Source organism: Nycticebus coucang, chromosome 2 (genome assembly GCF_027406575.1).
Source record: "Nycticebus coucang isolate mNycCou1 chromosome 2, mNycCou1.pri, whole genome shotgun sequence".
Classification (NCBI taxonomy): domain Eukaryota; kingdom Metazoa; phylum Chordata; class Mammalia; order Primates; family Lorisidae; genus Nycticebus; species Nycticebus coucang.
This window is the reverse complement of record NC_069781.1, coordinates 122,030,611-122,048,340: the sequence shown is the minus strand read 5'-3', so window position 1 is coordinate 122,048,340 and position 17,730 is coordinate 122,030,611. Positions and strand designations below refer to the sequence as shown.

General features: G+C 39.1%; 1 protein-coding gene across 11 annotated transcripts in view; it reads left to right on the top strand.

Moving 5' to 3' along the window:
- AKAP13 (A-kinase anchoring protein 13) overlaps positions 1–17,730 on the top strand; it is a 317,276-nt gene that overhangs the window by 258,453 nt on the left and 41,093 nt on the right. For all 11 annotated transcript variants that reach the window (XM_053581736.1, XM_053581737.1, XM_053581741.1 and 8 more), the window contains one exon: positions 5,425–5,599. In XM_053581736.1, coding sequence (XP_053437711.1) covers positions 5,425–5,599 — 175 coding nt within the window. The remainder of the gene's footprint in view (positions 1–5,424; positions 5,600–17,730) is intronic.

Sequence of the window (17,730 nt, the reverse complement as noted above, 5' to 3'; positions counted from 1 at the left end):
TAAACTTTTAAAGTCTCAAAGGCTTATAGTTTGCTGGGAGAGAATGAAGAGAATAGGACCGGAGAAAAGTAGGTAATTTGTGTTGAGAGTTAAATCTTTCATCACTAGTAGAAACTTGACCTTTTGCCTCTGATCATCTCCTTTGCCAAAATGACAACACTCTTTTGCAATTGGGATTGATTCCTCTTTCAGACTTGGCTTCAAGATTTGATTTTTAGAAGTTGTGTTTCTTAAGCAGTGGAAACTCAAACAAATCTGTAACCCTGGATGGCGATCCATTTTCCATTATCAGGTGTTTAGAGTGTCCTAGTGGTCCAAGTATACTTAGAAGTCACCTTTGTAGTTGTTACTGGCTAACTTTTAAGTAAGATTGTTATAGAACTTCCAAGAAAATAGGCTAGCTTTTGTCAATGTAACAAAAGATAATAAGAAATGGGGAAATAGTGAAGCAATTCATTGTATGTTAAATTACCTTAAGCACCTATCTTAATATGCCATGCATTCACAATAAGGACTCTACCTTACAGAAATGTTTATTTTCTAAGTGATAAAGCCAAAAAGTGTTACATGTTCTTAGCATGATGATACTAACGCTGATCTTTTTATTGTTAAATAATGTTACTTCTCCATAATGTTAAAAAATTGAAAGTGCTGCTATGGAGGTTAACACTTATTTTTTGTGCAAATAAGTTTCAAGTCTTTTATTTTTTAATTAGATGCTATGACCATCAAATTTACTTGTTTTATTAATCTATAACCATGCCTACTTCTTTTGAAAGAAAAATTTACTGAATATAGTGTTAAAATACAACTTGTAATTCATAATACAGTATCTAAATACATTGGAAATTTCTGCCTTTTTAGTGGAGGATATATTTATATAAAAAAAATAGCTGTAGGTACCAGATATTACATATTACATTCAATATGTTACAACATACATTACGTTACAACATAATTCAGTAAGTTAAATTGTGCTTGTAAACGGTTCTTAAATAATGTTCAAAAGAGCCAGAAATCAGCAGTAGTCAGCAGATTGTTCACATTCCTGGGAGGGTAACATACTTTGCCAATAGCACAGAGGGTTTTGTATATAAATTTCAGACATTGACTTATGGATGCTTCATGTTTCCATTTGAGAATTACCGATAACCAACATAAGTTATAAGGTAAATACATCAAATTTTTCTTTGGAGGGAACACTAAACAGGAAGCAAAACAGGAAGACCGGTAGTTTCTGCTTTTCTCTTAGTGTCATCGAGAGAGAGTAGTTTCCTGCTAAGTAAGTTTGCTTGTTACAGAATTTTTAAGTACTCCTGTGCATAACGTTCAACTTCAGAAGGAAGTGGAGTGACCCTCTTTAAACAATTTTGTTATACTGTTGGTAGTTTCCTCCTAAACTTTACTCTTTGTAGACAAATAAGAGATGGTTAGAAATGTTTCAGATCCTTAATCTGACTCGTGGTATTTTTGGTCTAAGAGTTCAATTCCTACACAGCTGTTAATATGCTACATGACTTTTAACAGGACATTAAGCCCCAACTCCTAGTTCCCCTAGGTTCTGAATTTAAAAAGGCCTACACCCAGTAGCCTCTGAAAGGTCCTACCAGCGCAGAATAGAGTTTGCAAAAGATTTAAGTCCGTGTTAGATGTTACTATCTCTTCCTTCTTTCATTAAAGATCTTCAGTGTGACGGTTGTGTAATTACATCATGTCTTCACAGTTGTCCAGAGTATTCTGATTTTTTTTTTAACTTACTAGTCTAAAAGAGGAAGGTTTAAGAAAGCAAAGAATAATTTTTTTCATATTATCTTAGTATAGTTATTACTTGCATCTTTCCCTGTTAAATACTGTTAGCTTCTGTTTCCCCACACACAAAGCATTTTGGCATTTGTTAAATATGGAAAAATGGAACCGCAGAAAACATCTGGTCACCACTTTACACAGGCAACTTCACTACAGAGTTTTCTCTGAAGCTCACTGCTCTTTTATAAAATCAGTCTGTTTTTAAATAGATATATGTTCCTTAGCTTCTAATGTTAAAAACTTACCTTCGGACATTGCTAGAGTTCCCAGGTTGCAAATTAAGCACTATCCCACACACTGTATCTTGGGGTGTGTGTTTGTTTCATTTCTTGTGTCCTTAGTCACCAGAATTAAAGGCTTTACCAGCAGCATTCAAATAGTTAACACTGTCGTAAGGAAACATAGCCTCAGCCCTCCCTCCTTCCCTTTCTCAACCAGTCTCTGGCTTCCTCTTACGGTTTTCGCTAATGGCAACTCGGAGCTGCTGAGCTCTGCCTGGCTGGCATGAGCCCTTCCTTCTCTGAGAACACATTTCCTGGCATGGGGGTTGAATCATGTCTATAAAATGGGGTCGGTTTCATGAAGCTCCCTTCATAACAGTGAGATTCATGGGACCAAAACATGGGGAGGTAAGAGCCTGACTTTAAAGCCCTAAATTCTGATAAACACAGAAAGAGATGGTAGAGTTGTTTTGTTTTTACCTAAGGAGAATGAATTTGGGTTGTTGCAAAGGATCAGGAAATTACTGCTTACTCAGATTTGAAGAGCATTGTAAGGCTTGAGAGAATAAGCTAGTTGCCATCGATTTTTTTTTTTTTTTTTTTTTTTTTAACTGCTGGAAGATGCTTTAGCTTTCCTGAGCAAAAAAAAAAAAATTACATCCTTTTCAGTTTAATGTTTTATGCATGGAGAATCCTTTAGCAAAATTTATTTAAAATAAATTATTTGATAAACTCAAATTTTGTTCATGATTTTATGTGCTTTCGTTTTATTCAAGTTTTAAGTACTTTAGCAGTTTTTACTTTTCACTCAGAACAGTTTCCTGTTTTGTAAAGTGAGGTAGTTTGTTTTTTCTCCCTTCCCGTCGTGTTATTTTCTGTAGTTGAAAATTGTAGCATTTTGGCTCTTAGAGTTTCATTGCATGTATTCTGTTAACAAAGATTTTCACGTGAATCGTAGATGTGGCAGATACTTACTATTTCAGTATAGTGGATGGGTTCTGAACAGAAGGTCAGAAGCCCTGTGTTCCATTTGGACTGTGCTGATCATTTACTGTGTGACCTTTTGCACGTCAGTGAACCTCTCTAGTCCTTGGCCGTATAGTGTAGTGAATGTGAGCTGAGCTTATCGTCTCCCAGGGCTGGACCTTAATTCCAGCTTGGGCAATTACTGATATGTAACTTAAAATACATTATTAAACATTTCTAAGCATCAGTGTCTTCAGGTATAAAATGGAGGTATTAACTAGTACTTAATTTTGGTTGTAAGCAAATGCATACTAATTATTACAATGCTTGGCATGTAGTAATTCTTCAGAATTTCAGCTGTTATTGTTATCCTCTTGATTGTGAAATGGGAAGCATAATGCTCACCCTTCAGATTTAGGGAATCAGATGACATTATGTAGAGAGCATTATTCAAAATATACGACATTTAGTAGTTGTCATGATGGCTGACTTTGGAATACCCATTTTCCCAGTATTCTTTTTAGGTCATAACAATAGTTTATGGCAATATGTGAAACTCCTACCCCTCAATCTTGATTTGTTAGCCGAGTGCTCTACCAGGCAATGCTTCTAAAATACCACTCAATGGAGCATCTGGAGCTGCCCATAGAGTCCCTGCCTCCTGAGGACAGTGACCACCTGAAATGCTCCTGACAGTGATAGATATTTTATTAAGAATTTAGAACTCATCAGTACTTCAAGTTTTCAAGGTTTAAATTCCTTCTCATTCCTCTTCATGACTATATGAGCTTTGGTAACAACCCCTCTTAGGTTGAGGCTTATGATATATGAAAGTCTGCTTTCAGGCTGACTCTGAAGCATTTCTGACACTCCTGTGCCCTTCAGATGACATAACCAGGGTAATCTGGCGCTCCGGGCTCCTGACTCCCCAGTACCCTGATCCCCCGCCCCGCACCTGGTTTCTCCTTTGCCATTGTCCCCTAGTTTTGTATATGGCTCTGCTATAGTCTGCTCAGTCAGTAGAAAGTGCCTGGAGAGTCACTGTGTACATAATAAAAATGAGCTGAATACCCATTTCTGCTTCCTTTTCTGACATGTGAGGGGGAAGATAACAGGGATACACGGGAGCTTCCAAAGCAGATCAGAGAGGAGGTCTTGGGAAGCCTTGTCTTTCCAAACTGGAGACACCTTGCCTGCTTTTCCTTTTCTCCAGGGTCCTGGGATAGAGGAATAAGCAACTAGAGCTTGGGATGTCCTTTTTCTGCAAGGCCATTTTCTTAAGAAGTGACCCTCAACAAAAAAAAAAAAGAAGTGACCCCTCTGGCAACTAGATTGAGGGGCACCAATGGTTTTGAGAAAGGCCATTAACCAGCCCTCTCCGTCCCCCACCTGTCCTGTCTTCTCCTCTCTCTTCCTCTCTCTTCCTCTCTCGTGCCCTCCTCTCATTTCCTTGCCCACTCGTCCCCTTCCCCTCTCCTCTCCTCCCCTCCCCTCCTGGCGTCTCCGTGTGCACCACTGTCCTTTTGCTGCTCCCAGTTACTTTTGTCCTCTCTTCTCAAATCAAAATTTCCTTCCCCCTATTGTAAGCAGTACATTTATATGTTGGGATAGGAGAGTAATAAGCTAATGAGACTCATTTGTAGTGAGTTATGAATAATCGTTACAATCATTGCTAAGTGTTACTGTATATTTACTCTTGTGTCGGGCTGTGTGCAGAAGGCTTCACATGTATTGTCCCACCTAATTTTTTCTAAACATACTGATATAGGTATCTTTGTTATTACTCCTACTTTACCAGTGAGGAAACTGAGGTTCAGAGAAATAATTTAGCCAAGATCAAAATGGCAAGTAGAAGCAGTCCAACTGAGATTTGAACCCAGGTCTGATGCCGTTGTCCGTAATATCCTAGTTAGTGAAAACTGAAGATAGACTTGTGGGGGATATTTGATACTAGTGGCCACAGTACAGGAGGAAACATTGCAGATAACCCCTCACTTGGGGATGTGTGGTGGTGTGAGGAAGTCAGAGGAGCCTCACTGAGTTTTTGTGCTGCCCAGTCATCTTCCTTCTCCCTGGAGCTGACCCCATAATTGCTGCCATCCTTTCTGCTGTTCCCTGCCTAAAGCTGCCCCTAAATCATTGCTTTCTGAGAAAGTTCCTCCTTTCAAAAAGCTCTTCCCAGTGTTAGTCCTCGGGCACTATGTCCATCAGTAAAAATAATAAGAATAAGGCACCGCCAGAACAGTGCAACTTACCCAGTTCCCTCTGATTTTCTAATGTAGCTTGCTTGCTAACAACTTAATTTTTAAAATTATGCCCAGACCACTATTCTTCACTTTTGCCCCAAACACCAGCCACATGCCATCTGGGTGTCCAGGTAATGGGAATGTTTTCCATTGTTTTATTAACTGTTGATTCTTTTCTTTGGCAGGAAAAGGAAAAAGAGAAAGAAAAAACTAAGGAGAAGGAGAAAGATTCTAAAGAGAAGGAGAAAGACAAGAAGACTCTGAACGGACACACTTTCAGTTCCATTCCTGTCGTGGGTCCTATCAGCTGTGGCCAGTGCATGAAGCCTTTCACCAGCAAAGACGCCTACACTTGTGCAAGTAAGAGACTCACTTGTTCCTCTCGTAAAATGGAACTCTCCTGGCTCAGGCTCATTTCTAATTTCCTCTCCATTCCACCCCTTATCTGTTCCTCATTTATGTGGAGAAGTAACTCTTCTTATATTTTTCTTTAGACATTGAAGAAAAAAAAGTGTAGGTATACATATGTCTCATACAGCTGGGATATTTTTTCATTTGTCTTGTTTTTTGAGTTTTTTCTGTCACCCAAGCCAGAGTACCATGGCCTTAGCCTAGCTCACAGCAGCCTCAAACTCTTGGGTTCAAGTAATCCTCCTGCGTCAGCCTCCCCAGTAGCTGCAACTATAGGCACTTGCCACAACATCTGGCTAATTTTTCTATTTTTAAAAGAGGCACGGTCTCGCTCTTGGCTCAGGCTGGTCTCGAATTCCTGAGCTCAAGCAATCCCGGCCTCCCAGAGTGCTGGGATTACAAGGATGAGCCACTGTACCAGGCCCAGCCTGTATTTTTTTCAGACTGCCACAATTTCAAATACAGGCAGTCCCTGAGTTAGGACTGTTCAACTTTTGATTTTTTGACTCCATAGTGACTTCAAAGTGATAAACTGTACTTTGAGTACCCATTCTGTTTTTCACTTTTAGGACAGTATTCAGTAAGTTATTTGAGTTGTTCAACACTTTATTATAAAAAAAAAAAAAGCTTTGTGTTAGATAAATTTGCCCAACTGTATGCTAATGTAAATGTTCTGTTAAGGTAGGCTAAGCTAAGGTCTGGATGTTTGGTCGGTTGGGTATATTAACTGTCAACCTAGGGTCGATTTTCTCTCGTGGTAATGCTATCATAACTTGAGGTATGTCTGCCCTCTGTTCTGTTGTCTCTGAACCATTCCATATTACAGAAGTCCGTGTCAACGTCAAAAGTATCCCTAGCCTCAAACCCTGTAGTTACTCAGCAGCTCCTTGTTGGGTCATATTATATACTTGTTTTTTATTCTAGTCCTTGGTGTGTGCCACAACCATTTACCAGTGTTGGTCCATGGTGACCACCCAGGGAGAGCGCCTCATCATGGTGCCTTGCTATGATAAGATGCTCTCAGGCAAGAGCTGGGTAATTTTTCCTGTACAGGGCCAGATAACAAATATCTTAGGCTTTGTGGGCCATATGGTCTCTGTCACATCTACCAACTGCTGCAGCAGCAATGCAGAAGTGGCCATAGCAGTACATGAACCAGTGAGCATGACTGTATTCCAATAGGACTTCATTTGTAGACATTGAAATTTGAATTTCATACAATTTGTTGGTGTCGTATAATATTAATCTTTTATTTAAAATGTAAAAACTATTCATTGCTCATGGGCTGTCTGAAAATACAGCCTGTAGCCTAATTTGCAAATTCCTGCTTCCAAGGTACTACGTCTCAAAATTTGTCATTGCACATATGGAAAGTAATAGTATTTGTAGAGGATTGCTTGGGGTCAGAGGTGACCATTGTGGAGATCCAGCCATCCAAGCCCATCCCAGACACCTAGAAGGCTGAGATGATTAGCATCATGTTATACCCCTGACCAGTTCAGACAAAACAGTGACTAATCCAGACACCAAGGAGCAAGTCTCAGACCGTGACATCATGGTATCTTTTTTTCAGTCATTTCTGTTGCCCCAAGAATTTGTTACTAAAAATAGTTGACTTACTGAAACTTGAAATTTTTTTTTTGTGTTTTGTGCTTTTTTGTTTTTTGGTGTTTTTTTTTTTGTTTGTTTGTTTGTTTGTAGAGACAGAGTTTCACTTTATCGCCCTCGTGGAGGGCTGTGGCATCACACAGCTCACAGCAACCTCCAACTCCTGGGCTTAGGCGATTCTCTTGCCTCAGCCTCCTGAGTAGCTGGGACTACAGGCACCTGCCACAACACCCGGCTATTTTTTTGTTGGCAGTTTGGCTAGGGTTTGAACCCAACACCCTCGGCATATGGGGCTGGCGCCCTACCCACTGAGCCACAGGCACTGCCCTGAAATTTGAAATTTTTTTACATTCATTTGGGCAGATTTAAAGTTATTTCTGTAGTGATTTCTACTCACTTGCTTCCTTGAATAGAAGAGAGGGTGTGTAGTTACAGTTAATGCACAGCCCACACCCTGTCCTATCTATGCTGCCATTGTTGTGACTTTTACAAATGGCCATCTTTATCAGGCACATCCTTGAAACATGATTCTCCTGGATGTGATGCCCCTGAATAGTCTACAACCCTATTTGTTTTACTGTTTTTAAAAAACAAACAAACAAAAAACAGAGGAACACATTTATAAGAGGGACTTTGCCTGACAAATGCAATTAGTGTAACCCGGATCTTTGTACCCTCAATCCCCAACGACAAAATAAATAAATGAATGAATTCTTAATAAAACCCAGGGGAGGTCTCTGAATCTTTATGCATCTCTGTGGGCAGAGGTGACACACATGAATGTCATCCTTCATGTATGACTTAACCAGAAAATTGAGAGCTACTGCCACACAGTAATAATTTCATGTGACCTCTAGGAAGCAAATGACCGTAACTGTCCAGTGTCCCTCCAATGTTGGTTTGGGTTTTTTTTTTGTTTGTTATTTTTTGATCAGTCTCTTTTCTAGGATACCAACTGAATCTCTGCCATTTATTTTTTTAGCCATTGGACACAATTAGCTTCTCAATACTGAAGTAACCTAGTTGCCTACTAGCCCTCCAGCACTTTTAGCATGTTCATCTATCATTAAAACATTTTTAGCATACTCACAGTACCTACATGTATATACATACAAAACATAAAATTACATATGAGTCCTATACCATACTTACAAAGAGCTCATTCTAAGAATAAGAGAAGTCGTAAGATTTGTCATTGTTTTCTGTTTAGCTATTAGCATAATTTGTCTTTGATTCCCAGCTGCCTTGAAGGAATTTGCATGTTTCTTTTCTGTTTTATTTTAGTTGAAACCAGGTATATACGGGTGAGCATGAAGTTCATGTGCATTTGCACACACCCACTTGATGCCCCCCCCCCTTCAATCATTACAACATGGTAAAAGTAAGCAAATGTAAACTTCTCCCAAAAAGGAACACACCTTACTCCATCAAGAAACTTCTCATATTAATTCCATTTATTTTTTAAGTTAAGAAGTCAATTTAAATAAGTTATAAAATTTTTATCTTATATTCTAAGGCATAATTTTATTCATCCCTCCCTGTAAAGTGCCTGTTCTCTTCTTCTCAGGAGGAGCACTTAGTCTCAGAAAAACAGGAAGTGGCCATATTTTTTGACTTGCAGTATGAATTTAATTACTCAAGGACTTGGATCAGTAAAGCAGAATGGATACCTGCTTTCTGCTATGCAATATAAAAAAGCTGGATAAAAATACGTGTATTTATGTATGTGTATATATATTTTTTCTTTTTGAGGCAGAGTCTCATTCTGTTGCCCTTGGTTGAGTGCTGTGGTGTCATAGCTCACAGCAACATCAAAGTCATTGGGCTCAAGTGATCCTCTTGCCTCAGCCTCCCAACTACCTGAGATTACATGCATCTGCCACAACACCCAGCTGACTTTCTCTGTTTTTATTAGAGATGGGGTCTCAGCTCAAGCAATTCACCTGCCTTAGCCCCTGCTAGGATTATAAGCGTGAGGTACCATTCCTAGCTAAAAATATATGTATACTTAAAAATGCACACAGAACTCAACCTGCCATTAGGGAGATCCCCCAGGAAACTGAAAATCAGAGCAATAAAGAGCATTCCCTTCAACTGGGGATAATTTATGGCCTTGGGTTACATACTGGGAGCTGGACTGGAGACCCATGTCTAGAATCTAGGCTTGCGGCAGTGTCCAACCTGTAGCCTGTGGGCCGCTTGCTGATTTTTTGAGGACCCCTTCCCCCCTCCCCCCCCACTTATCTGTGATGTCAGGTATCATAAAAGTATGAAAGGATCTTTTTTTCCTGCTAATCAGCTTTCATGTTTGGGCATTTAATGTATGTATGGCCCAAGTCAATTCTTCTTTCAATGTGTGGCAAAGGAAAAAATAGTCGAACACCCTTGATAGAGTTTTTAAGACTAATATCCATGATGAGAAAAGTTCTGCCTACTAGCCTTCAGAAGTAGCAAGGAAACTTGTGTTCTCCCCAGGATTCTGAGTGAGAAATCTGCAACATAGACGAATCTAGGGTTTAGGTTTTTTACAAAGCCTACGTATGTTAGAATTTCACAAAGAGGCTTAATGAACTGCTTTGGGTCAGTTTGACGAGACAGTATACCCAGAGGCTATCCTGGGAGGAAAAATAGTCCAGCAAAGCTAAGCTCACAATAAAAAGTATATACATGCCATGTAAGTAAACCATCATGAGGAAGAATTAGCAGGTACCCAGGTAGGAAGAGATGTTGAAAATTACTAACAGGTTAAAATGAATAGAATGTATAATGAAAGAACAGGACATAACAACTGAAGATTCAATTTGAGGCATAACTAAGGTAAGAACAGAAAAGTCATTAAAGGGTCTTCATGGAAATTTTTCGAATAATTGAGCATATTGGTTTGTGTTTGTTTATAAAGAAGCAAAGTGGCTTCTACTGGGTTGACTGCTATGATAGAGGGAGCCCTGGGTGAAAAGTCTAGAAAATATTGATGGGTTTACTTTGAATTTACTTTTTAAAACAGACCAGGGTCTCCCAACCCCTGGGATAGATCTGTAGGTAAAAACAACCTCTAGGACATTTTGATAAGTTGAAAACATAGTAAATAGAACAGGGTGTATAGTCTGATGCCAATTTATGGGAAACACATAAGTGAACAGTAGTTTATACAAATATACAAAGATACATGAAAGGATATATACCAAACTATTCAATAATCTGAAGAAGGAAAAATTAAGAAGAAAAGAAAGTTGAAGAAGACTTTATTTTTCTACTTGCGTGTTATTTGAATTTAAGAATGTACTTACATGTTATTTGTATGAGAATAATCAAAATGTGAATATTAGACCACTGATAGTTTCAGAGATTTTTCAGATACCTGTTATCCTAGCACTTTGAAAGGCCAAGGCAGGAGGATTGCTTGAGGACAAACAGCCTGGGGAACATAGTGAAATTCTCATCTCTATAAAAAATTTTTTTAAAGTTAGCCAAGTGTGGTGGTGTGTGCCTAGATGTAGTCCTACCTACTTGTGAGGCTGAGGCAGGAGGATCACTTGAGCCTAGGAGTTTGTGGTTGCTATGAGCTGTGACTATGCCACTGTATTCCAGCCTGGGCAACAGAGCAAAACCCTGTTTTCTCCCCTCTCCCCCACCCCACCCCCAAAAAACTGTAATTAATTGATTAAAAATATTTTTTGATTCTTTTTCAGTTGGTCTCTGATGAAAGAGCAAATAAGTTGGTATTTGATTTAAGAATTTATTGGATAAAAAGCAGGATTATTACTGGAGAAAAGCTTTAACAAAAAAGTTAAGGAGAATTGCTCTATCACTGTTATTGATAGCTGCAGCTTGAATTAGAAGCAGCGTGGCTGATCTGCCAACTCTCTTCTGAATTGTGACATGAAATATCATCAAGAGGTTTAGTCATGAAAGTTACAGAAAATAATTTAGAAGACCCAGTGAATCTTTCCCTGGTGCTATAGAAAACAGTAGGTTTAAGAACCATTGGTTTGTGATTATGATGAATGAATATATCTTTCCATGACTAGTTCCAGACAGTTTTGTAATTTTCATTTAAGTTGGAAAAGTCTAATTATATGTCAGTGCATACTGACTTAGTTTGTCAATACTTGGTCTTATATCACCACTGGTTTGTGTATATATATTATTTCTAGGTTAAAAGTAGTTGAATACCCTCTTCAGCTGTATTACACCTTAGACTGCAATAGACAGTAATGAGTCATAATTAAACCTGCAGCTGGTATATAATTGATTAGTCAGATAGCAAAAATATCCATTATAATGTAGGAGAGAAAGCACAGGCTTTCTAAACCCATCTTTGTTTTCTTGATATCTCTTTCTGTTAAACATAATAGAATTTCTCTTCTCTTGGACTTGAGATGATGAGCGTAGCTGGAGCACCATTGATTGCTGGACTGCTTATGCTGCCGGTGTAGTATTGTTGGAAGCTGCCCCCCTCCCCAACCTGAAAGGGCAACCTGGGATACTTTTTGGAGACTTCTACTGCTCAAGGAAACCAGAGCAACCTGTCACTTGTATAGGGTCTGGTACCAATCAGGGAAAACTACATGAAAAGTTTGAGGCTTATACTCTTAAATTCCTGGTCACGCATCTGTATAGTGTAATTAAATAGTTTAACAGGGCAATGGTTTTCAGGATATGTGGTGTTTGGAAGTTCCACATGTTGCTGAATTTGTATATAAAATTAATTTTAAGCTTGCATAAAATATGCTTTCTTAAGAATGTAATCAGATTTTAATATCAGTTTTAACTTTGGCTATCAGTTCACCTTCTCATTTGTGTTTTTCTTGCCATCTCTAATTGGAGAATGTACTGTGATTACATGTCAAGCCATTAACAGGAACTGCTAAATATTTATACTTTTCTATGTGAATGAAGATGTTCTGTATATCATGTACTGAAAACTAAATATAGTCTGGGTGTAGTGGCTCACCCCTGTAATCCTAGCACTTTGGAAGCCCAAGGCAGAAGGGTGGCTTAAAGCCAAGAGTTTGAGACCAACCTGAGCAAAAGCAAGACCCCATCTCTGCAAAAAAATAGGAAAATTAGCTAGGCATGGTAGTGCAACTACTTGGAGGCTGAGGCTGGAGGATCACTTGAGGTTGCAGTGAGCCATGATGACACCACTGTGTTCTAACCCAAGCAACAGGACCATATTCTATCTCGGGGCGGGGAGGGGGCATTCAAACAGAAATGAGTTATATGTAAGGTAGAGAAAAGTGAATGTCAAGTTACCTTGTACCTTTGCGTTCATTAAAACAAATTATTGCTCTGTACTGAATATTTTACATATGGGGAAACTATGGATGATAGTTTAATTAAGACATTTTTTAAAAAGTAGAAAACCATTGAAATAATGGATTGGCCACTGGTTTTATGCTAGCATTGTTTACAAGTGAGATGAAACTTTTTTTGTTGAACCTATAAATTTTATTATGAAGTCACCAGAGGAATCTGCTTCTAGAAGCACATTATTTCATGAAGTCTAGCATGTCATCACCAGACTAAAGTATTTTCTGTTTGGGAGGCCTATCTGTGGGAGAGGTATCATAGTATTCTTTGCTAATTAATATTCTCCAATTAATAGTAATTGTTTGATCTAATCAAATGTCATGAAAGTGACTGGGCACAGTGGCTTGGCTCATGCCTATAATCCCAGTGCTTTGGGAGACTGATAGGGGAGGATTGCTTGAGGCCAAGAGTTGGAGACCAGCCTAGGCAACGCAGGGAGTCCCTGTTGCTACAAATTTTTTTTTTTTTTTTACTAAGTCATAAAGACACAGATCATGAGTACATTTATGCATATGTGGGGTACAATGCGTTGATTTTTTTTTTTTTTTTATACAGTCTGACGTGGTTACATCAAACCAATCAATATAGCTTTCGCCTCATTTACTTGATTATTGTGTTAAGACATTTATGTTCTGGGCAGTGCCTGTGGCTCAACAGAGTAGGGCACTGGCCCTATATGCCGGAGGTGGCAGGTTCAAACCCAGCCGTGGCCAAAAACTACAAAAAAAAAAAAAAGACATTTATGTTCTACACTTGACAGATTTGACTTGTACCCTTACAATGTGCTCCATAGGTGTGGTCCCACCTTTTACCCTCCCTCTATCAAACCTCCCCCCCACCTCTTTTTTTTTTTTTGAGACAGAATCTCACTTTGTCGCCCCTGATAGAGTGCTGTACCATCACAGCTCACAGCAACCTCCAGCTCTTGGGCTTAGGCGATTCTCTTGCTTCAGCTTCCCAAGTAGCTGGGACCACAGGCACCCGCCACAACGCCTGGCTTTTTTTTTTTTTGTTGTTGCAGTTTAGCCAGAGCGGGGTCTGAACCTGCCACCCTTGGTATATGGGGCTGGTGCCCTACTCACTGAGCTATAGGCGTCACCCCCTCCCCTCCATTTTTAAAAGAAATTAGCCAAGCCTGGTGGCGTGTTCCTAGCTACTTAGGAGTCTGAGGTGGGGGCTGGATCACTTGAGCCCAGGAGTTCAAGGTTACAGTGAGCTATGATCAGACCATTGCATTCCATCCTGGGCAACAGAGTGAGATCCTATCTCTCCAAAAAAATGTCAGAGGTTATCTTAGTCTACCTGCTCACCAAAAACAAAGAGAACAAGTTAACGTTTTTGAGGTTTACATTGTTACTCTAATATATACCTATGGTTCAAAAATTTTTAGTTTGCATACAACCCCACATCAGAAACTGAGCAGCCTAGTGCTTCAGCTACAGCTTTGCCCCCTACTCCAGCAGTAGTGTTGAAATGGTCTCAGTGTTTGCTGTTACCTCTTCTAAAAAGGGAGGCAAGCAAATCAAAGCTTCAACGTCTTACCTAAGGAACAAAAGCAATGGGCTGGTTCTCTTTAGCTTCCTGAAGAACAGAGCCCGCATTTTGTGCATGTTGGTAGATACAGAGCCCTTTTGTTATTTTGGCTGGATGTGGAAAATATGAGTAATTTGGGGCCTCAATCTTTTGTCCCTTCTCTCCATCCCACCATGAGGATGTTTAAAGATGTTCTATATTGATGTCTTTAGCCACTTTACTGTATCCATCTGCATGCAAGTACTAAGAGATCTACAGGAAGGAATGTTTTAAAACTAGTGAGCATCTCTAACACCACTGGACTACACCTGTACCAGTCTGAGATCACAAGGGCCTTACGTGGGCTAACTCGGATGCGGTCATGAGCACAGATGCTAGAAATAGTAAGGAACAGAGCATCCATACAGCACCCTTGCAGTCTACTCCTGTATTAAAACAAAAACAAGAACCCATGGAAGCAAAGCTGGACACTTGGCGGCTATTCCGAAGTGATTTAATTTAGGAGAATTACATTAAATCTCTAATTTAATTAGAGATTTAATTAAATTAATTTAATAATGGGAGGCTTTTTTCTCAGCCAGAACTGTAGGATTAGTACCTTTATTGGGGTTAAGAGAGGAATATCTTTCCATTTTGTATCTTTTATTGTTGTTGTTGTTATAATGTGAAGCCATTCTTGAGTGATCAGCTGTTCTTTCCAGCTGCCATAAATGATTTGGTCTTTAGAAAGCTTGGTGGAGTCCTTCAGAATAAGGAATTTATTATGTTTGGGGGTTTGGGGTCTTGCCAGTGGTTCCATTGTGTTTACTTTAAACAGATGTAAAATGATGTTGAGATTATTGTTGATTTATTTTCTGTTGTGTTAGCAGCTTCTGAAGTACTTTTGTGGTAGGTTGTATCTCTTGATTAAAAAAAATTAACAAGTAGACCAGCTGTGCTCAAAGTAGGAAACCTAAGAACTTAGAATGTGTGTGATGGCTGGATTTTGCTTTGGATTTCGTCAGGAAAAGCAGCTGTCTAGTTTGCTGGCAGAGTTTGTTCCATGAGAGAGTAAAATACATAAAATTGATTAATGAGAGGAAGTTTGTTTTTTAGGGGAAAGGTGAAGAGAATCCATTCTTTTTCAAGTAGAACACTTTCATTTTGTTTCATTTTTGTTTACCGGTATTCTTATGAAAACTGCTGATGTGGGCACTTCAGTTACAATGCTTTGGCTCTTTTTTGTGGCTTTCCTCTTGTTCTTTACAGCAGCAATGTGGTTATTACACCAGCTGCCAAGAACATCTCGCATGCCTTTTGCATATAAGCATTACCCAGACCAGGCAATGTCTTACACTCCGTAAGGATTTTTAAACAAGAAGCTGTACAAAGAATTTTGGAGCACACATTTCTAAATTGCTCATATTCTGTTTTTGTTTTATTTTCATATTTATGGTTAAGGTTGAAATAATAGGAAGTTGTACATTTCTTTCCAACTAGATTTTGCTGCTCAGAGCTGTCCCTAGTAGAACAGCTGTCCCGAGAATTCTTCCTCGGCACGTTCCCTGATAATGAGGAATGGACTGAGTTATCAGAGGACCCCTTTCTTCAGGGCTCTGGAGGCACAGAACTCCCTCAGGAAGGTGACTCTTCCCTGTTGGAGGCAGTCCTTTGATGTTCTGTGCTTGCATTTCATTTTGGCATGACCACTCCTCTCACCATTCTGTAAAGCTGATTTCCTTAAGATAGTCTCTCTAATGGTTTGTTTTATTTTTCTGCTGAAAGAGAAAGAATGTTTAGTATAAAACAGTGCGCCAAAGGTCTGTGATGGGTAAACAAAAAAGCAGCAACAGTTAGATGATAATTCCCAGTCATGTGGGTTTAGCTTCACGTTCTTTTGTTCGATGCCTCCTTGTAGGAAAGTTGAAGGCTGGGCTGTTTGTCTTTAAGTTAAGAGGAGTATAATTAGTTCATATAAACCATGGTGCTGAGACCTCTGAAGAGTTTTGAAAAATGAAAGCATATTGCTTACTGCTATGAGGAAATCTTTCAAATAAATACATTTTTTAAAAGGCCAGATAATTCCTCTTTGATTTTTCAATAACATTGTATGGTTTGTGGCAAAGAGTCTGAAAAATTAATAGATTTGTCTTCATTTTTATATTCTTGGTAATTGTCTGTTTTCCAAAACAGAGAATAAGGTTTTAATCTCATGACTTTGGCTGATGTCAGTGGAGCTGAAGTTTGTAAATCGCCTACGTGCGGCACTATAGCCCTCACTGTGAACTGAGCCCTGGACAACTTGGTAACAAACTGAGTGGTTTTCAAGTAGGTGCTTCAGCATGTTAAGCAGACGTTCACGTGAGCTATTTATCACTGAGACTTGTGACCATAAAATAAAAGATACTAAACTTTCAGCTGGGTTGCAGATTTCAGGACATGTCCCACTTAATTGAAAAAATGAATTTATCTGAAAGTTCTTTCTAGAAGCACATTTTACATGTTATGTCTGTTTTTCTAATTCATCAATTGGAATTGTTTTATGAATTTCAAACACTGGCCCAAGAACTGGAATATTACTGGAGTCTATATAAAAGTGGTAATACCGGGCGGCACCTGTGGCTCAGCAGTTGGGGCGCCGGCCCCATGTGCCAAGGGTGGCGGGTTCAAACCCAGCCCCGGCCGAACTGCTACAATAACAAAAAAAAAATAGCCGGGCATTGTGGCGGGCGCCTGTAGTCCCAGCTACTTGGGAGGCTGAGTCAAGAGAATCGCCTAAGCCCAAGGATTTGGAGGTTGCTGTGAGCTGTATGACGCCACGGCACTCTACCGAGGGCAATAAAGTGAGACTCTGTCTCTACAAAAACAAAGAAACAAACAAAAAAAAGTGGTAATACCACTCCTTCAGAAGTTGTCATTGCTTAATTCTCTATACAGTGTTGGAACTGGCTGGGAGAAAAGGAACAGGAAGAAAAGAACTTGAGAACAAATTCTTTCAGTAGTGGACTAGCTTGTCACTTTCATAGATCAGAATTAGTGGCAAGTTCTTGAGTGAATCCACCACCTCCTATGTTGCTCATAGGTGCCTAAAATATTATAGATATTTAGTAAAGGAAAGATGTACTTTTATAACTGGAATCTTATGAAGATAAAATGTATTTGAAAATTATTTTTAATTTAAATATGATAAATTGATTTTTCGTTTTTAAGGATAAGGAAATCCAAGGAAATGTGAAAGATATTAGAGTGGGTTAGGTTTTGTTCTGTTTCATTTTGAAAAATGTTAATACACATACAGTGAATTGGTAATTTAACAAACACCTCTGTATCCACCACTCAAAATTAACACATAGTGATGTTCTGTCGTATTGCTCCAGATTATTTTTTATTTTTAAGAAATAAGCTGTTACAGGCAGTACCTGTGGTTCAAAGGAATAGGGCGCCGGCCCCATATGCTGAAGGTGGCGGGTTCAAACCCAGCCCCGGCCAAAAACTGCAAAAAAGAAAGAAAGAAGCCGTTACAGTTAGTTGATTTTTCCTGTTTCCCTGCCCTATTCTTCTTCCTTTCTCTCCAGGGACAAGCACTGTCATGAATTCATGGTATTTGTAGTCTGTGTTTTATAATTTTGTGTCATACATAAACGGAA